Source organism: Ambystoma mexicanum, chromosome 4q, assembly GCF_040938575.1.
Source record: "Ambystoma mexicanum isolate Mex_15411 chromosome 4q, UKY_AmexF1_1, whole genome shotgun sequence".
Taxonomy (NCBI): domain Eukaryota; kingdom Metazoa; phylum Chordata; class Amphibia; order Caudata; family Ambystomatidae; genus Ambystoma; species Ambystoma mexicanum.
In genome coordinates, this window is record NC_090928.1 from 1,002,689,415 (window position 1) to 1,002,715,563 (window position 26,149).

Here is a 26,149-nt window from a genome sequence, read left to right on the forward strand (position 1 = left end):
GTTTTTAAACACATTGAGTAGAAAATAAAAGAAAGGATTTAAAAAAATCATTCAGTGATTACACTGTAGGACAGTCTATTACAGTGGTATGCTAAAAGGGAGCAGCAATGGGATCTACATGCCAGTGAACTACTTCTGTTCTTTGTCTTTTTCTGGACCATTGACCTTCAATGATAGCAAATGGACCTACATGAACACAGGTACACTTGGTACAATAATGTGAAACTAGAAAATATGATCTCTACAAGATGCACACAAAGAATCTGATGTAGTAGTGTTCATCAATTATTAAAAAAGGAGCATTTTAGACTATGCATAGCCTCCACTGGTTATCCACTAGGAAGCGCTGAAAGAGCAGTGAAATACGTGGATAAGGATATGACAATTAGAGATTAAGGATATGAGAATAAAGAAATGAAGTTGTCCGTTTAATTTCTGAAGTAACTGTGATTTAAATGAGCAAACGACATTGTAGGATATTTAATAAATTAAAACACACAAAAATAACTATTTCTATATGGATTTTTATTTAGCTCGGCACAATCAGTATAAACTGACAGAAATTTGAGAACAACAACATACATGATCACTAAATAAGCGCAATAGCACTCTCCATGAAATTAAATAAGTAAAATCTCTGACCTTTATGAGAAATCTCTGTTCAAAGAGCATGCAGCTTAAAACTCTTCAACTACAACAGCTCAACGGTGGTAGCTTATCTTTGCAATAAGTCTTACATTAATATGAAACTATTTATATTTAAAATATTATGTGAACATTGGTTGAGTTAAACAAAATAACAGTACACATCCTAAACAAAATACACTCAAGGAGAATCAAGGAACTGGAGCAGCCCTGTCTGAATTATCTATGGAGATTTGTTAAGAATTACTGGAATGGGTAGGGTAAAAAAGGACTACCATAAATAGATTCAGAGGTGTAGTGGCACATGTTGAATTATTATCCTAAATTCATATGCTCTCTGTGCACTTCATTACCAGACCACTGGTAATGTAGAAGTTGTTCAAACCTCTGGAATTTTTCACCAAACTAGAGACTGATGCGATACGCACGATGGTGCCGGGACCATTGTGACATACTCTGATGTGTTAAGGCATAAATATGCTTTTACACACTTTGTAACCAGGGCATTGGCAGTGAAAAGGACCAGACACTCATGAAAAAGGGAGCAGCCTTGTGAGCTGGCTTCAAATCATCATGTCACTGCTCCACTTAACTTTAATTTTATATAAATGTAATTTTTTCAGCTTAAAGTGAATAAAGCATTGGCCACATTTTTTTTTTATTTATAGGGGGTTTCATGAAGGGAACATTTCTCCAAAACACAGTGAGCATGTATTGTAGTGAGGTTGGTTACGACTCCCGACACATTCCGATACATGACTGTTGTTATGATATTAATAGATGGAAGAGCATAGGTGAGGTTAAGATATGGCCAATGGAAAGATGATATGATGATAACCCAAGCCCTTATTTGTGAGGCACACTCAAGGCATTGCAACAGGGGATGCGTTGACTATGGAGGATTGGAAGATGGACAGATGCACAATCTGGATAGACAGCATACCTGAACGAACGTGGCAACAGCCATGAATACCTACCATACTCGTTCTTGACTCAACCTGCCACACGGCATCCTCTGAACATTCTGGGGCACCAATACTCTAGACCAACCATTTTTAACCTGCCTTTAGAAGGACCCTCTGGGGTCGAAACACATGTCGGCTGACCACCTTTTAGACTATGGGCCTCATTACGACCCAGGCGGTAAGTGGTTAACAGCGCCGTAAAAGGTGGCTGCGCCGTTAGCCCCTTACCGCCTAATTACGAGGTCCCTTTGCGGGTCCCTACCTTAACAGCTGGTTTTACCAGCCGTTAAGGATTGGACCCGCAAAGGGACCTTGGAGGTAATTACCATACCGCAATTTGCGGTACCGTAACTACCGCCTTCCCCATTTCCATTGAGCCCTATGGGGGCAAAAATGGGAATGGGGAAGGGCCAATGGTGAATGGGGAATTACCGCCCCGCCAACCTTGGAATGGGGCGGTAATTCCGCCATTCACCATGGCGGAATAGGTAAAATCCCGGCGGCAACCATGGCGCTACTAGCGCTACTAGCGCCATGGTTACCGCACGGGTCGAAATGAGGCCCTATGTGTCTACACCATGGACAATAAAGAAACACAATTTGAAATACAGCAAGCAGCCTGTGAATATTTGTATTAACAAGATTCAACAAAAACACTCCTTTGCAAAGTAACCAGGCCTTCTTCCGCCATTTTCCTAGAAGAGGTGTTGGGTTAACCTCTTCCAACTTGTGACCTTGCACAGAACTATCAAGAACAACAAACCTAATGCACAGCTCAGCACAGGAGTGTTCAATTATAGAGCCCACCTTTCCCCCCTGTTTTTCCTAAAAGGAAAATAGCATTGGTTATCTGGCGTCGTATACTAGATATGCACAGATAGTATATTTACCAGACCCTTTACGCTCCTTGATTATCTGTCAGTGATTGAATTATTCATGTAGAAGATTGATGATGACATTCTACTACCCCAACCAGTTGCCCTAGATTACTGCTTGGAAAAATATGATCTTACATGTTAGCCATACGTCACATGTTGCATTATCTTCCATCCCAAAATGGCCAGAAATTACAATTTAAATAAGGGCATTGTACACTCAAGAAAGCCCAACTTTTGTAGTCGGACCCCATGTCATATATGATTTGTCAATTGTGATGTCTTTTTCACATGGTTTTGTTTTCCAGAATGGGCTCCCAGCTGAAAATGAATCATGGGTTAATCTCCTAAAAATTGTTTGTTACTGCATTGAGTTTGACAGTGTACCATGCACACTATGTTTTTGCAAATGTACCACAAGTATTTGCATCAAACAACAAAGGGTTTGACAAATAGTTTCATTTGTAAAATAAAAGTGGTGCTATGTGGGTGTTGCAGTGTGACTTTACTGGCGACCTTGCTGGAGCCTGCTGCTATGGTGTTATAACACCTTTAATCGTGAGAGGGAATTCCAGCGTGTGATGTGCTGCTGGCTGCGTGCAAAGTGTTGCCCGCCCATCAATCCGCCTTTCAATCCACTTAAAAGCACCTTCCTCCACGAAGCGGAGCAGAGTGGTGCTAAGTGGGTGTTTGCAGTGTGACTTTACAGGAGACCTTGCTGGAGCCTGCTTCTACAGTGATAATACACCTTTCATCCAGCGTGTGACATGCTGCTGGGTGCGTGCAACCAGCTGTCCACCCTTCAATCCGCCCTTCAATCCACTAAAAAGCACCTTCCTTCGCAAAGCGTAGGGAAGTGGCGCTAAGTGGGTGTTTGTGGGTGTTCACGAGGGTGAGAGAGCCCAGAGAGTCCCCCCCGTGACCCGTACTTTGTCCAGTGAGTGGAAGATGTCTTTGGAGGCAAATATTCAAGCAGGTACTCGAACAAGACTCCAGGTGAGACTGTACACAGTGCCCGCCCTGGCAGGGACATGCGTTATAATGCCATTGCTGTCCTTGGCTCCCCCCAGGATTCCAAACTGTGTGCTTAGGCCAGCAAAATCTTTGACTCGAATTCAATGCCTTGTGACCGTGACTGCAACCGTGGTCCATGTCACGGGCCTCTTAGACACAGAAATCGATACTTGTGTACGCTTGAAACCAGTGAATATTCTGGCCAATGTAGGTAAGCCCTTGGCGTCTGATGGGGTGGAGGCTACAGTGAACCTGATTGCTGGGGGGGGAGCTCAAAGCAAACTTTGAGAGGGGCCCGATCTGGGTGGTAAATGATGCAGCTGATTTAGGGGAGAGCTGGCGCTGGGGGTAGGGCGAGAAGAGTCTATGTCAAGCCCTGCCGAATGGAAATTCATTGTCCTGGATGGGGGCCACAGAGTGTTGCTCGAAGAAGTCTTGCAAGGAAGTAATGACAAACATTACTATTCTGCCTGAGCTGGAACCTATTTTTCCCTCGAGTGAGACTATGGAAATGGAGGACGCATCAAAGCTCAATCCCATCAAGCATAGGGAACGATCTTTGAACTCAATTCCCATTGTGGATGTATGCCAGCCCAAAAACTCTGACTTAGCAGCAAAGTTGGCAATGGACTTGTCGCTCCTGACTGAGAAGATAAATACACAAAGGTGATTGAGCCCTAAGTTATAAATGACAGGCAAGATGCCCTGAGTGACAAGCAAAGCCCACCAGGGGTGGCTACCTCCTCCTGAAGTGTGTCGATCCCCAAAACAGGTGGTTCTCACTTTGGGGTTGAGGAGAATTTCCTTGGAGAGGAGCCTACGGTGACCCGGGGGCCTCGGAGCACAACGCCAAATCGTAGTAGTGCATTTACAATGTGCCCGTCCGCTTTGGAAACATCAGCGGTGGGAGAAAGCAGAGAAGGGGATGAGTATTTCCAAGTCTCCCCAGCCAAAAGGCACTGTTCATCATCTACAGACTCCAGCTTGTTGAACAATTTCAGTGAAGCAGGATGCGGACCTCGGCATCGAAGACTTACTTTCAAAGATGACATAGCCATTATCCAAAATACACTGATGGCCTCACTGGCTGTATCAGTGTCTCCCTTCTGTGAGTTATATGAAAAATCTGACATAGATCATTTTACAAAAAAGTTGGAAGAAAGACTCGACACTGAGGCAGAAACCTCTAATCAGTGGCAGCTAAGACTCTGCAACCTTGCCAGGAGGGAGCTGATTAACAAAACGGCATTGATGGAGGCCATCATAGAAGATGGAAAATGGATGAGAGCCCACTGCAAGTCGACCCAGCACCCAGTCCAGGATATTAATGCTGTCCCTTTGGAGAGGCAATCGGCTGAGGACAGACCTGCCTCAAATGCTATCAAGGAGGACGGAAATGTTATGGTCGACTTAACAAAAATGCCCACGTTGAGCCTAAGGAAAATACTTTTGCAATATTTAAGCCTGTTGCTCTGGAGGAGGGGGGGTGTCCCTGGTTGGAGAAAAAAAGAAAGAGTATAGTTTTACAAGAGAAAAAACCCAAAAATTTAAAACAGGCACCGAAAAGAAAAATGAACGGCTCAAGAGCATTTTTACGTAACATCAAGCCAAGTGCAGCCACAAATGGAATTGACCCACCCTATCAAAAGACCCCTTATCGAATTAGTGATGCCCAAAGAGGTGTCCCTCTCAGGGGAAAATTATGTAAACTGTCAAGGGTTTTGACCCATGTTGAATTATTAGGCGACAACAAAAGCTGAATCAATAGACTGGGTAGATGTGGGGATGAGCTGTCGCCGCCCATCATTCTATCCCAGAACAAAACTAAATCAATAGACTGGGTAGATGTGGGGATTGAGCTGTCGCCACCCATCATTCTATCCCAGAACCAGGAGAAGCGTGCAGTTTTGCGCACACCAAAATGGTTGCCTAACCTGCCACCCACCAGTGCAAGCGTGATGGACCGGAAGCGCCAGGGGTGAAAGGTGGTGCCAAAGGAAAAATAGCAGTCCCTGTTAGATCAAAAGTGCCTTGAAATCACTGCTGTTTCTCTGAAGTGCAAGCTCAAAATGTCCATTTCAATTTGTTCAAAATACGTTTTTAATTGATGTCAACAAGTTGCTAAAATCATGGGCACAAGACCACTCTAAAGATTCAACCTTCTTGTGGGGGGTTCCACATCACCACTCTACTGTACGGATGCCCATTAAAACAATGGCAGCGAGGATTAGAATTGTCAAACAAAATCCTCATGTCAAATTCAAGACAACTCCTAAAAAAATGGGTGCAGTACCAGCTTTGGACACAAGCTAGTGCTAGCGGTCTAAACTCTGACAGTGAACTGTACTTCAGGAGTTGCCAAAAGATCCTGAGCCAGCTGGAAACTTCAAAGCCTTTTTGGTTAATCAAAATTCATGAACACCTGCGGTTCACAGAAGACAGGCTGATTCAATTAACAGTCCAAGAGGCTGGGAAACCTTCTCACCTCAGAACTCCACACAAGAAGCCAGAAGATCACATAGACATGCTAACCAAATGCAGAGTGGCCCCCTGGCCTGCTGACCTCAGCCGACACAAGAGACTCTTGCAATTGAATGGGGTATGTTAATTTGGGTGTGGACTGTAAACAGACCTCTGCCTGGCAGAAGAGACATGTGATCCCTGACTCCCAAGTTTCTGGAGGCGGACCCAAACACTGAAGTGAATTGAATTGAAGGCAAATATATGTATAAAACACTGATAACTAATTGTAACCAGATGACAGGAATGTACAATTTGGAGATCCTTAAAATGGTAACTGTCCCTACAATTTGAGTCTAAACTCAATTCCGTACGATGTTCTGAGGCAAAACCCCATGAATTATGGAGATTGCAGACACGGGGTTCAAGCTAGAAAAATGAAAATTTAATGGAATATGGGTAGAAAGGCGGTGTACATGTGTGCCATTTTTGGTAAACGTCCGATATTGGTAAATCAACTAAAAATGAAAATAAGCTCTTAGGAAAATCAGAGTTGAACAAGCATGGACCATAAGTAATCTGTAATATGTACATGTAATGTCAAACAACTGTGTATCTGGGAAATATGTGTAGTTATGAAAAGTGATTTCTAAGGTAAAAGCAAAGGGGCGTTTCTTCAATAGATCGTAAATGGCTGACATCACTCTGACACACTATCCTTTCTCAAATCAGGGACCAAAGAATCCTTTGACCTATCAAACCTTGAGAGGGTTGGGCATGCAGAATTAGCCGACCCACCCATTTTCAAAACACATAAAAAGAGCCACTGGAAGCCAGGTAGGGACTTTCAATTTCCATTTCCTTGCGGAGCACGCTGACAGACGACTTCACATCCAGAGACTCCAGACTTCAAATCCATCCATCTCCAGAGACAAGAACTTTTGCCAGAACCGGTAGCAGACCTAGAAGGCAGAATTATCCAGAGAGACCAGACCCAGACCCGATCGCTGTGCAGTGCTGAGAGCTGACCCAGATCTCTGTGCACGGAACAAGTACCGGAGTCCAGCCAAACCTGACCAGATCAGGGATGGAGGACCATTCCTTTCAGAATTATAGTGTGAGTACTCAGCCAGGACTGTGCAAAACCCAATCTCTTAGTTTAAAATAATCTCTTAGTTTAAAATAATCTAATTCAAACTATTTTAACCTATTGAGAACTGCATCATAGAAATCGTGTCCCTTCTTTTGATTCAAAGCTGCAAAACTGTCATCTGTCATTTTGAAACTTTAAAATTTCATTTCTGAAAAACTACCTCCACTAAATCGTCCTTATCTCTTGAACCGTTGGTGCTAGGAGCGAGCTTTAACTGTCATTTTAAAGCTAAAATTCTAAGCTTTCCAACAAACCTAAAACCTTATACGTTTTCCTTAACCGCACTCAAAGCACTCGGAAAAATTGCCGCGATTTGCGATTTGGCTCAAATTTCTTCACGTGTCAAAATAGCAGCTCCTTGCTTTCCTTTGCTGAAATTCGTTTGCAACCTGACAATCATTCATAGAGCATTGCTAAAGTGATCCTGAACTAATTTAAAGTAGCTATCACCCACCCTGAACCTCTAGAGGGAATTAAAATAATTTTTAGCATATTTTTCTCTTCTTTGCATACCACTTTTAAAGTACTTTGCCTGTGTTTAAAATCATCCCTGTTGATCTAAGCTTGCTAGGGGGGAACTGAATTGGGATTGTACTGTGATTGTATTCCTGAAGACTGTGTGTGTCACTTCCACCTCCTTACATTGCATAGAGGGGGGGTGAATTGCCAAAAGGGGAAAAGTGATTATATTATGTTTTGCTGAAATCATATCAAGTTTATTCCTGTGTTGCTTCTTTTCCACCTTGCATTTCCTTGTACCATATAAAGCATTCTCAGCTACCTTATCCTCTATACTACTCCTTAGTAATTTCCCAGTGTGCTAGTATCACATCATCCATTGTTGATCACTTTCTGTCATATGTCTAAGTGTGATATCAATTATTAATTTATTATAAAAGTGCGATATATATATTGTTTAATTCTCAAATAAACCTTTTAAATTTGCAAAACAAACATACTTCTTGGCTCAGTGAGGTCAGGGGGATTCTAAGAGAGGGGTGTTATATAAGGGTGGTCATCCAGAGTACACAAACTGGACATAAAAATATATAAATAAGGGCTTCCCTTGGGCATCCCAGACCAGGCACTGACTTAGTGGGATTGCTTGATTGGAGTCATTAACAAAACAGGCTGGATCAAAGCCTACAATCCAAGACTGGCGAAACTACCTTCAAGTCTGACACCTGTCTCAATGATCTCGTGAAGATTATGGACAATGAGGATGACGATAGGTGGAACAACTTGAGTGATTCAGACTGGAAGGAAATTGCGAAACAAGAAGCCTTGAGATATCAAAAGTCTAGATCTAAAAGTGTCCCTTGTGTGAATCCTGGAGGAAGACCCTTGAAGCAACAGTCGGTCTCTACCTTGCAACCTTTGAAGGCAAAACGACGGGCAGCAGATTTAAGGGGATGACCTACAATCATTGGTCCTAAGGCCAAGGAAGAAGGGAAGCAACAATCTTGTTACAATGATCCATCACGGACGAATCCTGTCCAAGACGATCCCTCAACCTCCCAGAGAAGATCTGATGAGATTCCTGAAGTCTCGCTGGAACGAATTATAGTAGAGGGGAAATGTGATGAAGCTTCTCTTTTGCATTGCACTGTTGAGATTCATAAAAACAGACGACATAAGAGAGTTCGAATTTGCATCGGAGGGCTGAAGAGATCTGGTAATCCTCCACTTAGAATCTCAACTAATTATGGATGCACTGTTGGAACATGGTAAAAGGCTCCTCGATACGATAAGAGCAATTTTAGTTTTGAACGATTCCAAAATAAACAGGCTAAGAAACAGGCCTCTCAACCTGTTCCTAATATACCCCCAAAAGTGACCAAAGACCTGAATGATGGGGTTTTTCCATTGCCACCAAGTGTAGAGAAGTTGAAAGAAGTGAGGCCCTTGGGGAAATTCACGATTAAGAACTGTGGATTAACAAGCCCCTACAAGGCCAGTAATGCTCGACCATACCTTTTCCAAGCAAATCGATCTGATTGGAGTTGGCTAGCCGGCAGTGGGTTCATGGAACACCAGGGGTTTTGAATTTTTGTTCATGGAGGAAGGGAAGGCCCTGGGCGGAGACAATGTTTTGTGCATCCAGGAGATTTGGCTGTGGGATAAGCTGCTTTTGATGGTTATGCGGTTTTCTTAAACCCCGCTTTGAAGGGAACTTTGGGTCAACCCTTCTCTAGTCTCCTTACACTAATGAAAGTAGAACAGGGTTTTGTAACTCGTCATCACTTTACGCCTAATCCATATGTCCAAATTCTGTCAATAGATAGGCTCCATTCAGAGGGGACAGCCAACCTCCTTCTGATAAATGCCTACCGGGTGTCAACTAGCTGCAAGCTGGTAAGTTTGTTGAGCTCATTTTGGCAAGGTTAGCTGAGGCGCTAACAGATTGGGTCAAACCTGAAATCATAATCTGTGGGGATTTCAACTTCCAATTTCTATCTAAAGATGGGTGGCCACTGCGGCTAGCGAACCTGGATGAGGTTGCTCGCACCTGGGCACAGGAAGCTCAAATGGGAGAATTATGGATGCTGAATGGGCAAACTGAGGGTGATTGCCCCAGTGCACACTCTAGGAGCAATGGAACACAGGCAGTATGCATGGATTACTGCTTTATGTCTCCTAATCTTGAAGGAAAGGTATCAAAGTTCCACATAGTGATCATCATCTGCTGTCCATCACCGTGCAGGTGTCCTCTGGGCTATACAAACAAAGTTATGCCTCTGGTGGAGCTAAATTGGGGGATGAACAGAATGAAAATGATGTATACTATGCCATTGTAACATTTGTAACCTAAGATATGCGCCCAGATGCCTTTGGAACAGGCGCGCTATACAAATAAATGAAATACGAAATACAAAATATGAAAACTCCAGCAGTTGAAATTTCCCATTTGCCATCTCGACTAGCTCAGGGCATAGTTAAAGACTCTAAGCTGATTGAGTATGAATGGACTCTGTGCGCCTTTAAACAGAGTGCAGACCTAGGGGGTAGAATCCATCATACCCCAAGACATGTCTATAATATCGATTTAGTAAGAGGTCATAGGGCGTGCAGGGTGGAGGATCAGAGGTTAAGGTGTGTAAATGCATCAGATTTACAAGAACAAATAAGGAAACACAGACAGGCCGATAAGAACTGGGTTAAAGCATTCAAAACTATATTCTCCCAGAACGATGCAGAAATTATGCTTTTGGCAGTCTGCAGGAAGAACTCTCGGCACATGTGGTAGCTCATTAACAATGGAGGAAACTTCAGGAAAGCCCACATGGTGGGCAGTGTGACTGAGGAGGGTTGGGTGAGACACCACACTACGACATTTGCTGAAGGGGAAGCTCAGCTCCCAATACAGAAGGTTAGAAAGAACCAACTGCACCTTAATAAAGAATCCTGAAATTTGGGCGGAGCTTATTATGTTGTTGTTTAAAAAAGTGATGCTGAATAGACAGGTCCGTGAGTCATGGCGAGAGACCTGGGTTGTCCCGATATTCAAGAAGGGCGATAGGGGCTGACCTGAACAACTATCACCTATCACCCTTCTTGATTCATTGGGCAAGCTTTTTGCATCGGTTATCCTCCGAAACCTGAATGCTTGGGCGACCAAGTGTGAAATACTTGATCCCAAGTAGGCTGGTTTCGTGAAGGGCGTAGGGACATCCCTAAATCTGTTTGTCCTAAATATAATGAAATAAATCGACAATCTATATGGCCTTTTTAGATTTACATGAGGCCTTTGACAGAGTCAATCGGAATCCTCTTTGGATAAAACTGAAAAATTGGAATTGTCCTCCTGATATCTTGGAACCTATTCAAGCATTATACATGGGAACATCGATACAAATCAGATTATGAGCAAAGGTATTGATGTCTAGAAAGATCAGGACTTTTTGTGGGCTCAAACAGGGCTGTGCCCTCGCCCCTTTATTATTCAGTCCATGCCTATCTGGTCTCGGGAACTCACAGGGAGAAATTGGAGCATTTCCACCTAAGCTACTAAATTGTGAGCTCCCATGGTTACTATATGCAGATGATATAGTATTCCTCAACCAAACGGCCAAAGGCCAAAGGTCTTCAGCATCAGATTTACGCATTCCATGAGTATTTGAGTGAGATGGCATGAGAATGAACGTGAAAAAAATCACAAGTTCTGATGCTGTCATCAACTAGAATTTAAAAAAGGGTGACTTTTACGTGGAAGGTGAATGAGTGCTGGTTAGAGGTTGTAGAAACAATCAGCTACCTGGGAGTTGTTATAAATAAGAACATAATCGAAAGTGCCCAATTAGACTGGCTGAGAAGTAAACTTAAAAACCTCAAAAATCAAGGAAATGCTATTCATAGGTGCTATGGGGCCTTCTCCCTGATAACGGTCCTCTCCTTCTACAGACAGAAGGTGATCCAAGTTCCAACGTACAGAGCCGAGGCACTTCTCAATTTAAGTGGGAAGGTGTGGACGTTGATGGAAGGCTTCTTTAGGTGTAGTGTATTAAGACTCCCCAAGTACCTTCCCATAGTCAACATCCGCCATGAACTATGTCTAATATTGATGGCCTCCATAGTCTTGTGGAGGGTGGTCTCTCTGTATTGAAAATGTATTGTAATAGAGGGTGCTCCCTCCTTTTCTATACTCAGAACCGAGGCCATGTCAAATGAGAGGGTTCTGAATCTGTGGTTTGATAAGATGTTTGGGATATTGGTTGACCATGAGGTGGATATTGACGTGTTGAGGGCAAACCCCCTTAATGGTAAGGAGATTCTGAAGAGGGCAGATTGGAATAGTACTAGCGAAGAGAGAACTATCGACCCCTTGACCTTTGTATGGTGGATGGAGAAAAAGGGATTAAATGATCTGCCTTTATAGCTTTGGAAATTTCCATCAGCCTTCTACAGGGACATCCATTTGAGATGTTGCCTCAACATCATGCCCACGCGTGAAGTACAGTTTAAAAGACGTCAGATTGGGGTGGGAAACAACTTTTGTAGATTCTGTGTAAACAAAGAAAAGGTGGAATTGCTTTTTCATATTGTGATGGAATGTCGGGCACTCACTGAATTTATATCCTTATATCTGGGGGAACATCCGGGGAAGATAGGATCTCTGACTGTGGAGGACTGTTGGGACTGGCTACTAATGGGGCAGAGGGTGGGCCAGGTCTTGGTAATGCTTACATTTGTGGACTCACTCCTGGGCCTCAAGGCAAAATCTGCTCATGTGACTGGCTGTATGTCGGGGACCCTAGATGTGTGAACTTCCTTGTTCTTGATTAGTACTACATGATGCTTTGGATTTTGGTCCTATGGTGGTCCTGCTGAACTTTGTTGAATTTTGTTGATGCTACTTATCTTTTTTTTTAATAAAACATTTTATTATTTTAAGAGACAATCATAAAAAACAAAAACAAAATGGGGATTAGCTTGTCCATTCATAGGTAAATAACAGTAAATGTAGCATCAATCACAAAAGGCCCTTTACGTAAACATATTTGCACGTTGTTCAAAATCTCACAGGCTACACCAGGGGGTCTTAGGTCACCCCAACTTCCCACCTCCCCCATATTTTAATTTTGTATCTTGTGTTTGGATTCTATGCAAGAAAAAGATTGGAGGCCCTGAAAGCTTAAGCATGATCAAAACATTTTTTTTTAAATTGGATGTAATGTTGCAGGGGGAGTGTGGGAGTTATACAACTGTTACAAGTTTCTTTTGCTGTCTTGTTATGTTGACTTGAAACCAATACAACTTTCAATTTTAAAAAATAATTTTAAAAAAATGGAAAAGAGCCTTGGTCATCTCACTGGGGAATGGGGGAGGGGGACTAACTACTCAGTGCATCAGTGGTGGCTGATCATGACATTCTAAAGCATTAGCTCATTCCACTAGACTACAAACAAACTGACTTAATATCTATGGGCCTCATTACACGGTAGGCGGTAGGGGTTTACCGGTACCAGTAAGGGCACCGGTACCTGTAAACCCCTACCGCCTTACTACGAGTTCCCTTTGCGGAACCTGACTTTAACGGCTGGTTTTACCAGCCGTCAAAGTAGGGTGCCGCAAAGGGACCTCGGAGCTAATTACGGTACCGCAATTTGCGGTACCGTAATTAGCACCTTCCCCATTCCCATTATGCCCTATGGGGGCAAAAATGGGAATGGGGAAGAGCCTTGGGGAATGGGGAATTACCGCCCCGCTCACCTTGGAGGAATGCGGTAATTCCGCCATCCACCAAGGCGGACACGGTAAAATACCGGCGGCAACCATGGCGCTAATAGCACCATGGTTACCGCCTACCGTGTAATGAGGCCCTATGTTAGGTGTTAAATACCTACTCTGTAGTGAGTGTTCCAGCATTTAACATGTGCGGCGTCACTCAAGCTGAACTAATACAAAATAAGGACTTGGAAATGTATGCGTTTTTAGTGTCACTTTGACGACTTGGATTGACACCTTGCAGGGAAGCCATCTCTATCCATGATAAAGGCTTTGCAAGTGCAAAAATCGCCAAAGATTGCTTTCGGGCAGGAAGAGTGGTGGAAGAGAATCATCTGGAAATTATACTTCTGTGCACCATTGGAGAGCAGGTTGCATGGTGAAAATAGCTTCAAGAGATGAGGGCAGGTACTGCACTGGAGACAATAGAAATGAACTGCCACCACCTTACAACTTACGCCTTACTGTCATATGTATGTTCCATTTTATTCTGGAGAAGCTTGTCCGGCGACAAGTAGTACTTCTGATTTTGCCATTATAAATCTAACCGGTATTACTGGGACAAAACAGGCGAAAGAGGCGCCAGTAAAATTCCCATCCATGGAGTCGCATAGGATTTCATGGGATGGGATTGCCGGAATCACCGGCACCGGTCACATCGGTGATAGTGATTCCAGTGATTATTTGATGATAGGGGCCTGCACGCCCAGCAGGTCAGGTCTGCAGGTAGTTCACTGTCCCTATCGGCAAACTTGTGTTTCTGTGGGCCAGAAAAAATGATGTTGCTGGAATTGCCATCATTGTTTCCGGACCGGGGACGTTATAATGACTCCCTATGCTTTTCTAATGGCATACTGTTTGACTGCTGTGAACTGTTGAAATACCTCTGGGCTGAATCAATGGGGCACCAATTGTCAGCACTGCAGATCGAAATTGTGAAACAGGGGTGCATTCCACTCCTCGCACAGAATTCCCCCAACCCTGAGTATATAAAGGGCATTGGTGCTGCCCTTCTGCCAGTGTATTGGATACAGTGGCTAGTCTCCTGTTACCTGAAGAGCAGGCATATTCCAACCAATCAGAGCATATGGAAAACATCAGGAATTGACACAATTTTCTGCAGTGGTTATAGAGGCATCCACATGAATTCCACATTGTTTGTATGTGAGAGAGGGTGTGTGGGTCTGTGCGTGTGGTATGTGTGTGTTGAAGTGGGATAGTTTCAAGCTGGTGTCAAGGTACTAAGCTCAGGCATACATTTACCAGTCTTGGAAATGCAGAGCATGTCTCTGGAAAAATAGCCTGGTAGCTGGCACGTGCATCTGTTAATATTGCTAATGTGTAAAAGGCATGCTTATCACAGCATGTGCATGGTGTTTAAGGAAGGCGTTGAAATAGAGAAAAGAACAACTAGCAGATGATTAACATAGAAGGTGAAAGCTGTGGTGTTAGTAGTGCAAGTCGGTACACAGAATTGCCTCCGCTTGTCTTCATGTTAGTGACATCTCCTCTCTACTTCCTCTTCAAAGATTAAATGTGTTTTCTTCTTTGATCACCATGCCCTTCTTTTCCACCAGATATAATGTTTTGCAAGTCTCTACTTTCACAGATTTGTTCATGCAATGCGGCCTCTCTCGCTTCATGCAACAGTCCTTCTGAATTTAGAGCTTGAAGAAGACAGCAGGACGCATTGATCAAATATTGACAAGAGCACTTGCACTTTTCGCCAATTGATCTTTTTCTCAGCCAGCAATCATGTTGCCTTCTTGTGTCCATGTGAATATGCAGTGACAGTTCCTTTTGTTTTGTGTTTGTGTGCATTGCAGGTGGGAGAGTTCCGAGCCCATGCCGCAGAATGGACAGCCAACGTCTCCGCAGAATTCAAAGAAACCCGTCGCCGCCTGAGTGTGGAAATCTATGACAAGTTCCAGCGGGCCACCTCCATCAAAAGGAAGCTCTCAGCAGAACTGGGAATGAGCCCGAGCCAAGAGCTCACTCCTTGCAAGAGAACCCTGTCGGTGAACCACCTGGCCAGTGAAAAGGAGCTGCTTCCTGCCCTCGCCAAGAGTGACAGTATTTACCTGAATGGCTTGACGCCGCATTGCGCGAGCGAAGAGATATCAATCATTGAGAACATGAAGTAGTAGCACAAAAACACGAACTTGTCCTTCTTAGACAACACCAAGACTTTGACTGGCCAACTGTTTCATCTAAATTGTATTGCCGGTGTTAGTTGCATTATGGCGACGCGCATGAGCTCCGCAGAAAGGAACACTCATTGCCTTGGACATGGAGCTGGCACCACATTGATCTGACAACTGAGGATATTTGGCCCTTTGATTGCTGATGACTATGGACTCCACCAGTGTCCAAAGCCTTTGTAGTGCCCGGACTGTTCATCTCTCCTAACGTGCCATAGGAATTGCAAAGACATGCATTGCTCTCAACAATGCTAAGTGATACAGCTTTTGGGAATGGGGCATTTCTTTCAGATACTAACTAACTGAGCCGGGAAGAGGAACCTTTAGTGAAGGAACCATTGTTGTAAATGGGAAGAAATTCAGATGCAGCCTCTTGCCTAAGAAATGTTTGTCAGTGCCTTATATTTGAAGACACATTCTGCAAAACCATTGTATCTTTTCGTATATTTAATTTTCGCATGCACAACCTATTATCAAACAAACATTTTGTATACCTTAAACACATCAGAAAAGGTGCCTGCTGGGTTTTGGATCTCATGTGACGCAACGAGCCAGATTAAGAGTTAGCTTGGAAAAAAGCTTAAAAAAGAGTCAGACATGTTTGCTCCAAAATTGATAAATGATCTGGTCTTAATAATTCATGAAATGTTGTATCTGAATGTACAGTCTGGGGTGGTACTTCATGGTTTGTCTTCTGCAATTACAGCCAATACAATGAATAGCAACAAAGTCCCAGGCCACCATCAGGACAGTGCCTGCAAAGATTGCACTTGGAGCCTGAGTTTCTAAGATGTATTTTAAGTGTGAGTTGCAGCAAGATGATCTTATCCGCCACATTGTCTGCATATCACAGTGCCATGATCGTATCCGCAACATTGTCTGCATATCACAGTGCCATGATCTTATCCGCAACATTGTCTGCATATCACAGTGCCATGATCTTATCCGCAACATTGTCTGCATATCACAGTGCCATGATCGTATCTGTCACATTGTCTGCATATCACAGTGCCATGATCTTATCCGCAACATTGTCTGCATATCACACTGCCATGATCTTATCCGCAACATTGTCTGCATATCACACTGCCATGTGTACAGTTATCACTATGAATTGCTTGTGTATGACGCTAAAATCCCAATCCTCTGCTCCGTGGATTGCAGTCCGTGACCAATAGTGTATGCAATTAAGCGGCTACATTTAGCACAGCGGTCTGCATCAGGAGTTTGGTTATAATGATAAAAAGACGATTAGCATCAAATAGTGTATTCTTGTAATGGTAGTGTCTGCTTGATTATTGTCCCATATGGCATTTTAGTGGCAATACCGCACACATTAAATGTGTTGTGATTATGAGGTCAAATAAATCCCAAGAAAATCGACCCATTTTTAGCCCCTCTCAAAACGTGGAGGTGAAAATGTTTAACACTCCCTGCGTCCCAACATTTTAAATGTTCCTTTCTTTTAAAGGAATGTGTGATCTAGCGCATCCCTTTAACTCAGTGCTATTCAAAGGTTATGTGGAGACCCTCTTGAATAAAACTATTGCTCTCAAGCCCCCCTTGAGTACAAATATTATTGCTGGGCCTTCCCAGATGCCATATTTGCTATATTTTCTATTATAAAAAGTCATTGTAATCCCTTATTGAGGAACCTCACGGCCATGGGCATCCTTCGGGCCCCCCTAGGGTGCCAGCCACACCGTTTGAAGACAACTGCTTTAACTTATGGACCAAAGGGCTTGAATTATAAAGCATTCTCAACAGGATTGTTCCATTGTAAAATGCTTTTGTAAATCAGCCCAAAATGTGCTCGGGAACCACCCTAGAGTGTGAACATATGGAATCTCAAATGGCTGTCTTCTCACCAACATTTCTTTATAAAGCGCCGACGGGTCATTACTGACTCTACTGAGCAGTACCTGTGCAATGATGAATAGTGGTGTGACCCATCTGCTCTGTGCATAATTTGTCAAAAAAATAAGTGCCAGGGCCTAAATACTTTCTAGAGCACCTGGGACACATCGGGCGGAAAAAAACTCCCGGCCCACTGCTGCCAACACCCATGACTGTTCCGCCACAGTGCCTGCATATTGTGAGTTAAAGCTGCTGCTCCCACTGGCTATTTTGTGTGATGGATGCACTAGAGATGGCAGATGTGCAATTTACAGATTCCAAACAACATTGTCTCGGGAGGATAGCTTAGGGGCAAGGCGCTCACCCTGGAAGCAAGACAATGCGTTTCAATCCCCAGGTCCGTGCTTAGAAACCTCTGAGTATTAAGCGTGTTATAAATAACCAATTACATTTACATGTTTTAAAAAACACAACATAATAGTTTAAGACAAATGGTTAAGTGCTTCTTTAAACACATCATCATAGGTAAAATATTGCTCGAGAAAATAAGTGTCGGGGATCTGAAATAAGTCCCGGGCCTGAACCCTGGCAAAAACCCCACACATTAAGCACTGTGTCTACTGTGCCCAAGCCATTCCATTCTTCAAACAGGGTTGAACATGGATTTTCAAAAAGGTCAAAAACATACCATGGAGATTTTTAGAAATAGGGCATGCAGTCTTCAGGTATATCTGCATGTTTTACCACCAGATAGGCTGTAAACCCTTCGTCATGTGGTGCCTCTGGGGTTACCAGCATGCACTAGTGCTAATTACAGCACGCAGAGAAGGAAATAAGAAATCTGCATGCATCGTGAGGAGAGTGTTCGAATCTGATTAAACAGACATCAACTTCAGACTGATCAGACTTCCACACCTCCTTTAACGCCTCCATTGTGTCAAATGAGCTCACGCCACTCAGGTTTGAGAGGAAGAATTCCACGTTACTTTTTTAAAGCACACCATAAACACAAATTGTCAGACAACTCTCAATGTTTTTAAACAACCTGATATATAATAGCCGTAAAGTTCTCTGCCATTTGTAACATCCTGAAATAGGTTGTTACACCATGCACATTGATTGCACAGAGAAGCGCCCACATGTGCGCAGTGGCTCTCTTGTGCAAGGTGGACGAGTGCACACCTTATTTATGTAAGCAACACATACAGGGCCGCGTGCCAATCTTGTCCCATGATATTTGATCAAAATATTTGGTCAAATTAGAATAGCATAAAAAGGCTATCAAAACAACTCTTTATTTTTAGGACCAATACTCCAAAATGGCTTCCTGTGATTTGTCTTGGTACTTTTTCTCCCCAAATGAAGCATTAAGAAACCCGCACGCACACATTGCATTGTCTCATTTCTGGAGAATTGTTCAGCCCGAAATAATTAATAATTACAAACTCAAAAAAGAGACTCAAAGTTGTCTAAGGCCAGTCATTAAGACTTCACACCGTCCCGTTTTTTATTTGCGTTCTGGTACTTGCATTCGTCGCTTAAAAATCAAAAAGCAGAACTACAAGCAATAATGAAAATGATAAAAGCAGGTGTGGATTAAAAACGGACAGCTTAAGAGCACCTACATGTAAAAACTCAATTTCAATTTACAGTCGAGAAAACCCTCCACTCCCCACCTAAGCTGAGACTTGGTGTTCTGCTCCCCAGTCGCCTCCTCTGGTTGCTTGTAGATCCTTTGCTGACTGTAATGCACTCTGTTGCTTCCCAGAGCTGGGTTCACGATCAACAAATAGCCTAATAACAATTATATCAGATGCTGTAACAATATTACAACCTCAACAAGTCAATGTGGTGACAATTCAGCCACATGATGTATATGTACCTCTTCTCCTAAATAAGGGCGTGTTCTGTTTAAGTTAGATCCCACTCAGCAAATGACTCGTCTGGTCACCAGCAGCAATACATGGAATGCACCTCTGTCTGTAACCTAGATTTCTGCTTCAATATAATGACCATGCAATCATTGTCTGAGTTATGGCACTGCAAAAAACAAAGCAACCAGCAGTAAGCCCATGGAAATACATTACCATGTTTGAAGATAGTGACACAATATTTACTTTCATGAATGCAAGGCGTTATCCTTAGTTAATGACCAGAAATACCTTTGGATCCATAAGTCGATAATATGATGCCCCGCGGGAAGCAATACCCCCACACTAAACTGCCACACAATTCTGGATCTCTTAGCCGTTGCTGTTTATAAAGATTGTGCAATCAGTGTTGTGTGCATGATTGAATATGGTTATTTGAAATCGTCTGTCCTGTGTAACTGCTTTGCTTGCTTATATTCCAAAGGGTGATGTGCTGCCATCTGCAATGGCTAATTACCACGGGTTGCGTTAGGGAGACTAAGGGCCTCATTCCGAGATTGGAGGTAGTCATGGCGCTATTTGCGCCATGACTGCCTCCAATAACGGGTCCGAGTCCGGTGTTGTTCAATGGGGACTTACCGGTGTAGTCTGACCCTGGCGGGACCGGTAAGTCCCCATTGAACAAACCATTCCCTAATCCCCATAGGGCTCAATGGGAATGGGAAAGGCGCTATTTACGGGCCTCCTAATGGTAGGCCCGTAATTAGCGGCCTGGTCCCCTAACGGGACCCGCAAGGGACGTGTGGTCCGACCACACGTCCCTTGCGGTTCTCATTACGGGACCTCGGAATCGGGCGGTAGGGGATTTCTGGCACCGGTCTCCTTACTGGTGCCCGGTATCCCCTACCGCCCGACTCGTTATGACCCCCTAACTATTCGCTCCTTAGGAGAGCAAGGGCCTCATTACGAGTAGGGTGGTAAGGGATACCGGGCACCGGTAAGGAGACCGGTGCCGGTAATCCCCTACCGCCCTATTCCGAGGTCCCTTGGCGGGGACCGTACGGGTCCTGCTAAGGGACCAGGGTGCTAATAACGGGCCTGCACATCGCAAGCCCGTTATTAGCACCCTCCCCATTCCCATTGAGCCCTATGGGGGCTCAAATGGGAATGAGGAATGTCATGGTCAATGGGGATTTACCGGTCCCACCAGGGTCGGACTAGACTGGTAAGTCCCCATTGAACTACACCGGTGCCGGACCCGTTATTGGTGGCAGTCATGGTGCAAATAGCGCCAAGACTACCACCAATCTCGGAATGAGGCCCCATGCCTGCAGCTCGTGCTGCACTGCTGTAATTACCGTGTCTACTAATTAATTATTCATGTTTTTCAACTTCAGCCAGTATAATGTATGGAATGCATTATCACAGCGTGGAGCCTCAAATAGTATCAATATTTCTGCTTCTACATAGACTATGCATTGCCTTGAACACAATAACAAATATAGCCATACAACATGCATTTAAGTTTCAGATAGTGAATAAGGCTTTGTTTGTTTTCTCTTAAGTTACATCAGAAAATGTAACGAAAATACATATATCATTCCCTGTAGTAATACATATGCTAGGTGCCATGCCTCACCCTTCGCACAGGGTTGTTCACCTGTTACATAATGGGTACAGTGGGGTGGCATGAATACAAATAAGGGGGAATAAATACAGTATCCACCCCCTGGCAGTCAATCTCCATGAAAACCGACATTTCAGACATCAATATCCATCGCAGTCTTGTATACGCCATGTTTTATGAATCGCTGGTTCCAAGAGAAGGTGGTGAAAGCAAACAAGGTTATCTTAAAACGCACAATGTTATTATACTAGGGAAAGCAAGATGTATACATAACATAATTTCCTACGGGTGCAATTGAAAACTAGAAAAGGAGAAGTGTCTTAGACAAAGAGGGAAAGTGCCTCTCTTGTAGCCTTGCAGCTCCTCCCTCCTAACTGCAACATTGAAGGATTATGAATGAACCATAACCGGTATCATTGCTCTGGGCAGTTGTACTTTTTCATCCTGGTCTGCGATTACAGAAAGGAAAAACAGCACATATGATAGGTGATTTATAACGTGCTTAATACCCAGAGGTTTCTAAGCGCAGGCCGGGGATCGAACCTATGTTGCTCCCTGTCCTTTTGCTTCCAAGGCGAGCACGTTGCCCCTGAGCTATCCTCCCAAGACTATGCTTTGTAGCACCCCAAAGTGGGCAGTCGAGGCTGACCTGCTAGGTCACAACCCTTCTGCACGAGAGCATAAGCAGCCCCAGACGTGTTGATGTGTCATCAATATAGTGTATTAACTCAGGACGCTGGGCAAAAGAAATTTTGAGATGGACATTTGGGCATGCGCGTACCGTACCACACTGTGCTATATAAGACATACTGGAGAATTATGCAAGGCAGGCTTGGAATCAATGATAGCCAACAACATGCTCTGGGCAACCCTCCAGACCAATGTTTCTCAGTTCATGGTGCCATCACATTGCTAATAAGGCATGCCGTGACCATAATGGTTCAGTCCAGCTGAAGCGCTAGGCCACATTAATTCTACATGAGACCCTACTCAACACCAAGTATTTTTTGGGCACATTGGGCTTAATCAGTGAGGCGTGGCTTGGAACTCAATGAATAGCAAGCTTGGGCGCCATGTTGTGACATATCCATCCCACATAGTGTGATTGATGCAACACTAAAGAGTGATACTGCCAGCATTGCTCCTGGCAACTCTTCAAAGCACTGTCTTTCACATGCAAGTTCAACAACTGATTCAACATGAAAGACTTGCAAATGGCAAAGATGCTCCTGCTTGATGTGGGCTATAGGCCCCGCTGAGGAGAGGAGGAAGCCGACCGCTCACAGTGCCTTCCCTTACCCGCTGACAAGATACCCCAGTTTGCAGGGGTAGTCAACAGAGCCACCAGGTCCCAACAGACGATGTCACACAACCATGACACGACTATATGATCATTCGAAGTTTAAAATACCTGAAGTCATCTTCATCTTTCAAAACATGGAAACGAGGTAGCGATATCAGTGTGGATGTTTCCATAGAGATGAATTGCATTTTAATAAATATGTGAAAAGCAAAGTTGCATCAAAGCAAACATAGAGCATCTATTGAATTAAAATGATTGGTGAGCAAAGACTTGAAAAGTATTGCCAGCCTACTAACTACATATGCATTATAGTTATTAAACATCACCTCTGTTAAAAGGCAGCCAGTGCAGATCATGTTTGAGCCTCCGGTAATTTGGTGATAGGGATCCGCTACGCATGCTCCTTCACGTACACAGGACTCGGCCGCCATATTTCATCATTGGCATGGCAAAGCGCAAATACGGAGGGCAAAAGGCAGTGCACAAGTGTGTATGTGGCCGTGCAAATTAGGTCAACGCTGCCTGTCATGCACACATGTTCGGTATCGTTTACAATGGCTTCCTTTGGAATCGACTTGTTTTTTTCTGATGCAAAAAGCGGTCGGACCCCATAGGATCTCTTCAAGAATTTGTGACGGCATGAAAATCTGTGCTGGAGAATGTATATGGCGGAGAGGAAAGGAGCAACGGAAATGTAAGTTACATTATGCCTCATGCCTCTCCTCTCTGCCTTAAAGATCAATGAAAATGGGGTGGTGTGGGTTACAGGAAAGAAAATGAGTAAAAGCGATTCACAAGGCTATTACACCTTTCCTTTCTGGGACGCTGTGTTCAAAATGAGCTCAGATAAGTGGTTGAATCATGGCGGCACAATGGGGCACTCCACTCTTGGTATTTACCTCTAGCTTTGTATCCCCTAATAGGGCCACTAGATGTAGCCATCTACAGAAAGGTGTGGGAATTTCAAAAACATGCAGACGCTGCACACCTGTTGATAGCAGACATATTTGCTGTTGATATTGTGTGGCGTTGGAAGTGTTTTATAATGGTGCAATCCCATAGGAAAAGTTCCATGATGTTTTAAGTTTAGCAGTTGCAATCATAGATCTTGCTGCGTATATGCCTTGAATCTATTACTGAAGTGAGCTGCTGGGTGTCAATAGCATCTCTAACCATGGAATCTTGTTAAATCCTAATCTTGTGAGCCATCAATTATGCATGCAGTGAAGCCATGCACTTACCATGTGAAACCAGCCAGGAAAGTCATGCAACAAGTATCCTCGGTTGTATACGAATTGTTTGTATTACAACTGTTCGAATGACAATATACCTTTTCACAATTGACCGAATTGTGAAGGTCAATTGTAACATATATGCAGGGGGAAACCCCCCACAACCCCCCACCCAACCGAAACCCACCCAAAACCCCATATATATATATATATATATATATATGGTCAATTGTGAAAAGGTCAATTGTGATCCTTTAAATTCGGTCAATTGTTCATTCGAACAATTGTAAACGAACAATTTGGGTAATACCGTATCCTCACAACACCCAACACCCGCTTGTTATGGTGCCACATCTAATTGGTCCTCCATCTACATGATTCGCTGCATATGAAATGAGCCACTCACCCTCATGCATGAAGTCTTGAATCTCATGGGCCAGCATAGTTTCATGGAATGATTACCAGGTCCTGTCTAAGCAAAACGTGTTGTCAATGGCAACCATCCACCGGACCACACTTCCATTGAAAAGAAAAGGTGCTCTGGAGGCTAGCTGTCCATCACACTGAGGCCACCTGTCCATCGCACTGAGGCCTTCCCCCTAGATCATTAGATACCACACACTGAAGCCGTCGAGAACCATCTTTTAAGTGCAATGTGGAGCAAAGCGTTCTTATTTTAGATGGCATTTGAGGGGTAAGGAACACTGCATGCCACGATGCCTAGCTCTTTCCAAGTTCAATGTGTTATATGTGTTGAGGAACCCAATGAAATACATCACTTAATAATAGCACACAGCATCCCGACGCATTGAGGTGATTGTTTCCGGGTCAATATTGGTGTCACATTTTCTGATGCCCAGCAAAGACTTTCCATGAGCAGGAAAGGGTCGACTATCAAATGCCAATCCAGGAAAGACACTTATATTTTGTAGTCCGTATTAACCTTTTATGCACTAACGGAATGTGTACGAATATGGCATTCCATTCTGGCTCCTGCCCATCACACAAGGAGGCGTAACTTGTGATACTTTCTCAATAAACGTTCCCCTTTGACACAACGCTGCAAATGGAGGTGTTTGAGGCAGGGGTGTGATGCAGGTCAAACTCACCATCACATTGAGCATGTATGTGAGTGAATGCACGTAGATGTGTCGCAGTGCCCGAGAGATGGAATCCCCGAATGGGGTATCGTTTTATCATAGGTATAGGTTCCAATACATCATGATCGTTTCGATTCTTCTTGATGGGGCCTGGTCAGTAGATAGTTCATAGCAATATTGATATCGATTATGACATGGTTTAATTGTGGCCGCTGTAAATCTACATGATCAGAATGGCTTGAAAAAAACCTAATCCAGATCTCGGTCAACAGAAACACACTGGGCCAAATCCCACGCACTGCAGCGTTGTCTGGCGCATTCTGTATCCGCGGGCCAGCGGCATTGCGGATTGTGTGCAGTTTGCCACGCAGACGCTGCTCGTGCGCCGGGACAAGTCATCTTATTTAGTTAGTGGATTTGCAAGGCGTCGGGAATGGCTCATTATTGTCAATGTTACTTTAGCTTTATTTTACACCACCTCTTAGTCTAGGGGCCGAGACAATTGTAGATTTGTCGCTTTCCCATTGCAATTTCTCTTCTTTTCTTAGCGTCATTATTATTTTCTTCCTTTCTTTACATGTCCATTCATTTCTGTCTCTTTCTTTCCTGTATCTTCGCTATGTGTTTCTTTCTTTCTTGTGTTTTTTCTGTCCTATTGTCGTTCTTTCCTTTTTCACTGTCTTCCCTCCCTCTTCCATTCTTGTCTTCCTTCTCTCTTTCAAGTTTTTCTTTAATTTTGTCTTTCGTTATCTATTTTTAGCTATCTTTTTCTTTCTTTCTTTCTTTCTTTCTTTCTTTCTTTCTTTCTTTCTTTCTTTCTTTCTTTCTTTCTTTCTTTCTTTCTTTCTTTCTTTCTTTCTTTCTTTCTTTCTTTCTTTCCTTCTGTCTTTCTTTCCTTCTTCCTTTGTTTGTTCCTAACTTTCCTTCTTTGTTTCTTTTTTCTTTCTTGCTTTCGTCCTTCCTTTATTTCTTTCTTGGTTTCTTTCTTTCTTTCTTTCTTTCTTGCCTCTTTTACATCTTTATTATTGGTTGAGGCTTGAGGTGAGAAGGAAGATAGAAGAAAAGGTAAAGGCAGGCACAGACTCTGGGCGAGGGGTGTAATATGCAGTCCAGTCTACAGCGCTTCTCTTCCATATGTGGACCAGCAGTGGGGCGAGCGTGCGGATTACGCTCATCTAGTGTGAAATAACCACAGAAAAACAAACCCCTGCAAAAGAGCAGTAAACACAAACGCTATTTGACGTGATGCAATGTTTGTATGTATTTAAATTTAACCAAATAACAAAATCTAGCTTTTGCGGGTCAGCCCATTGTCTCGGATTCATGTCTCATGTTAATGTTGATTGCACAATCCACAATTCCTCAGTTATCTGCCCAACATCACTTCCCTTTGTTCCTTGTTTTAGCATCTTCAAATCCGCAGTTGCATATCTACAGAGTGACTGCTCTATGGATTTCCATGATCTTCTGCCAGTGGGTAAAAAAAAAGTATAACGTTTGCTTTCATTGACGTGCTCCATCGCTGGTGCGTTTGACTTTCCTCTTGAGCTCTCAAAATGAGATAAGATGCAGGTACATCTTAAAGGTATGCTACAAATGTAAGATTGCAGCTAATCTAACC

General features: G+C 43.5%; 1 protein-coding gene across 1 annotated transcript in view; it reads left to right on the forward strand.

Annotated features, from left to right (window-relative positions):
- Positions 1-20,018, forward strand: part of KCNK2 (potassium two pore domain channel subfamily K member 2) — an 845,778-nt gene extending 825,760 nt beyond the window's left edge. Inside the window, exon 7 of the mRNA XM_069608568.1 lies at positions 15,164-20,018. Coding sequence (XP_069464669.1) covers positions 15,164-15,481 — 318 coding nt within the window. The 3' untranslated portion in view covers positions 15,482-20,018. The remainder of the gene's footprint in view (positions 1-15,163) is intronic.
- The last annotated feature ends 6,131 nt before the right edge of the window (positions 20,019-26,149 follow it).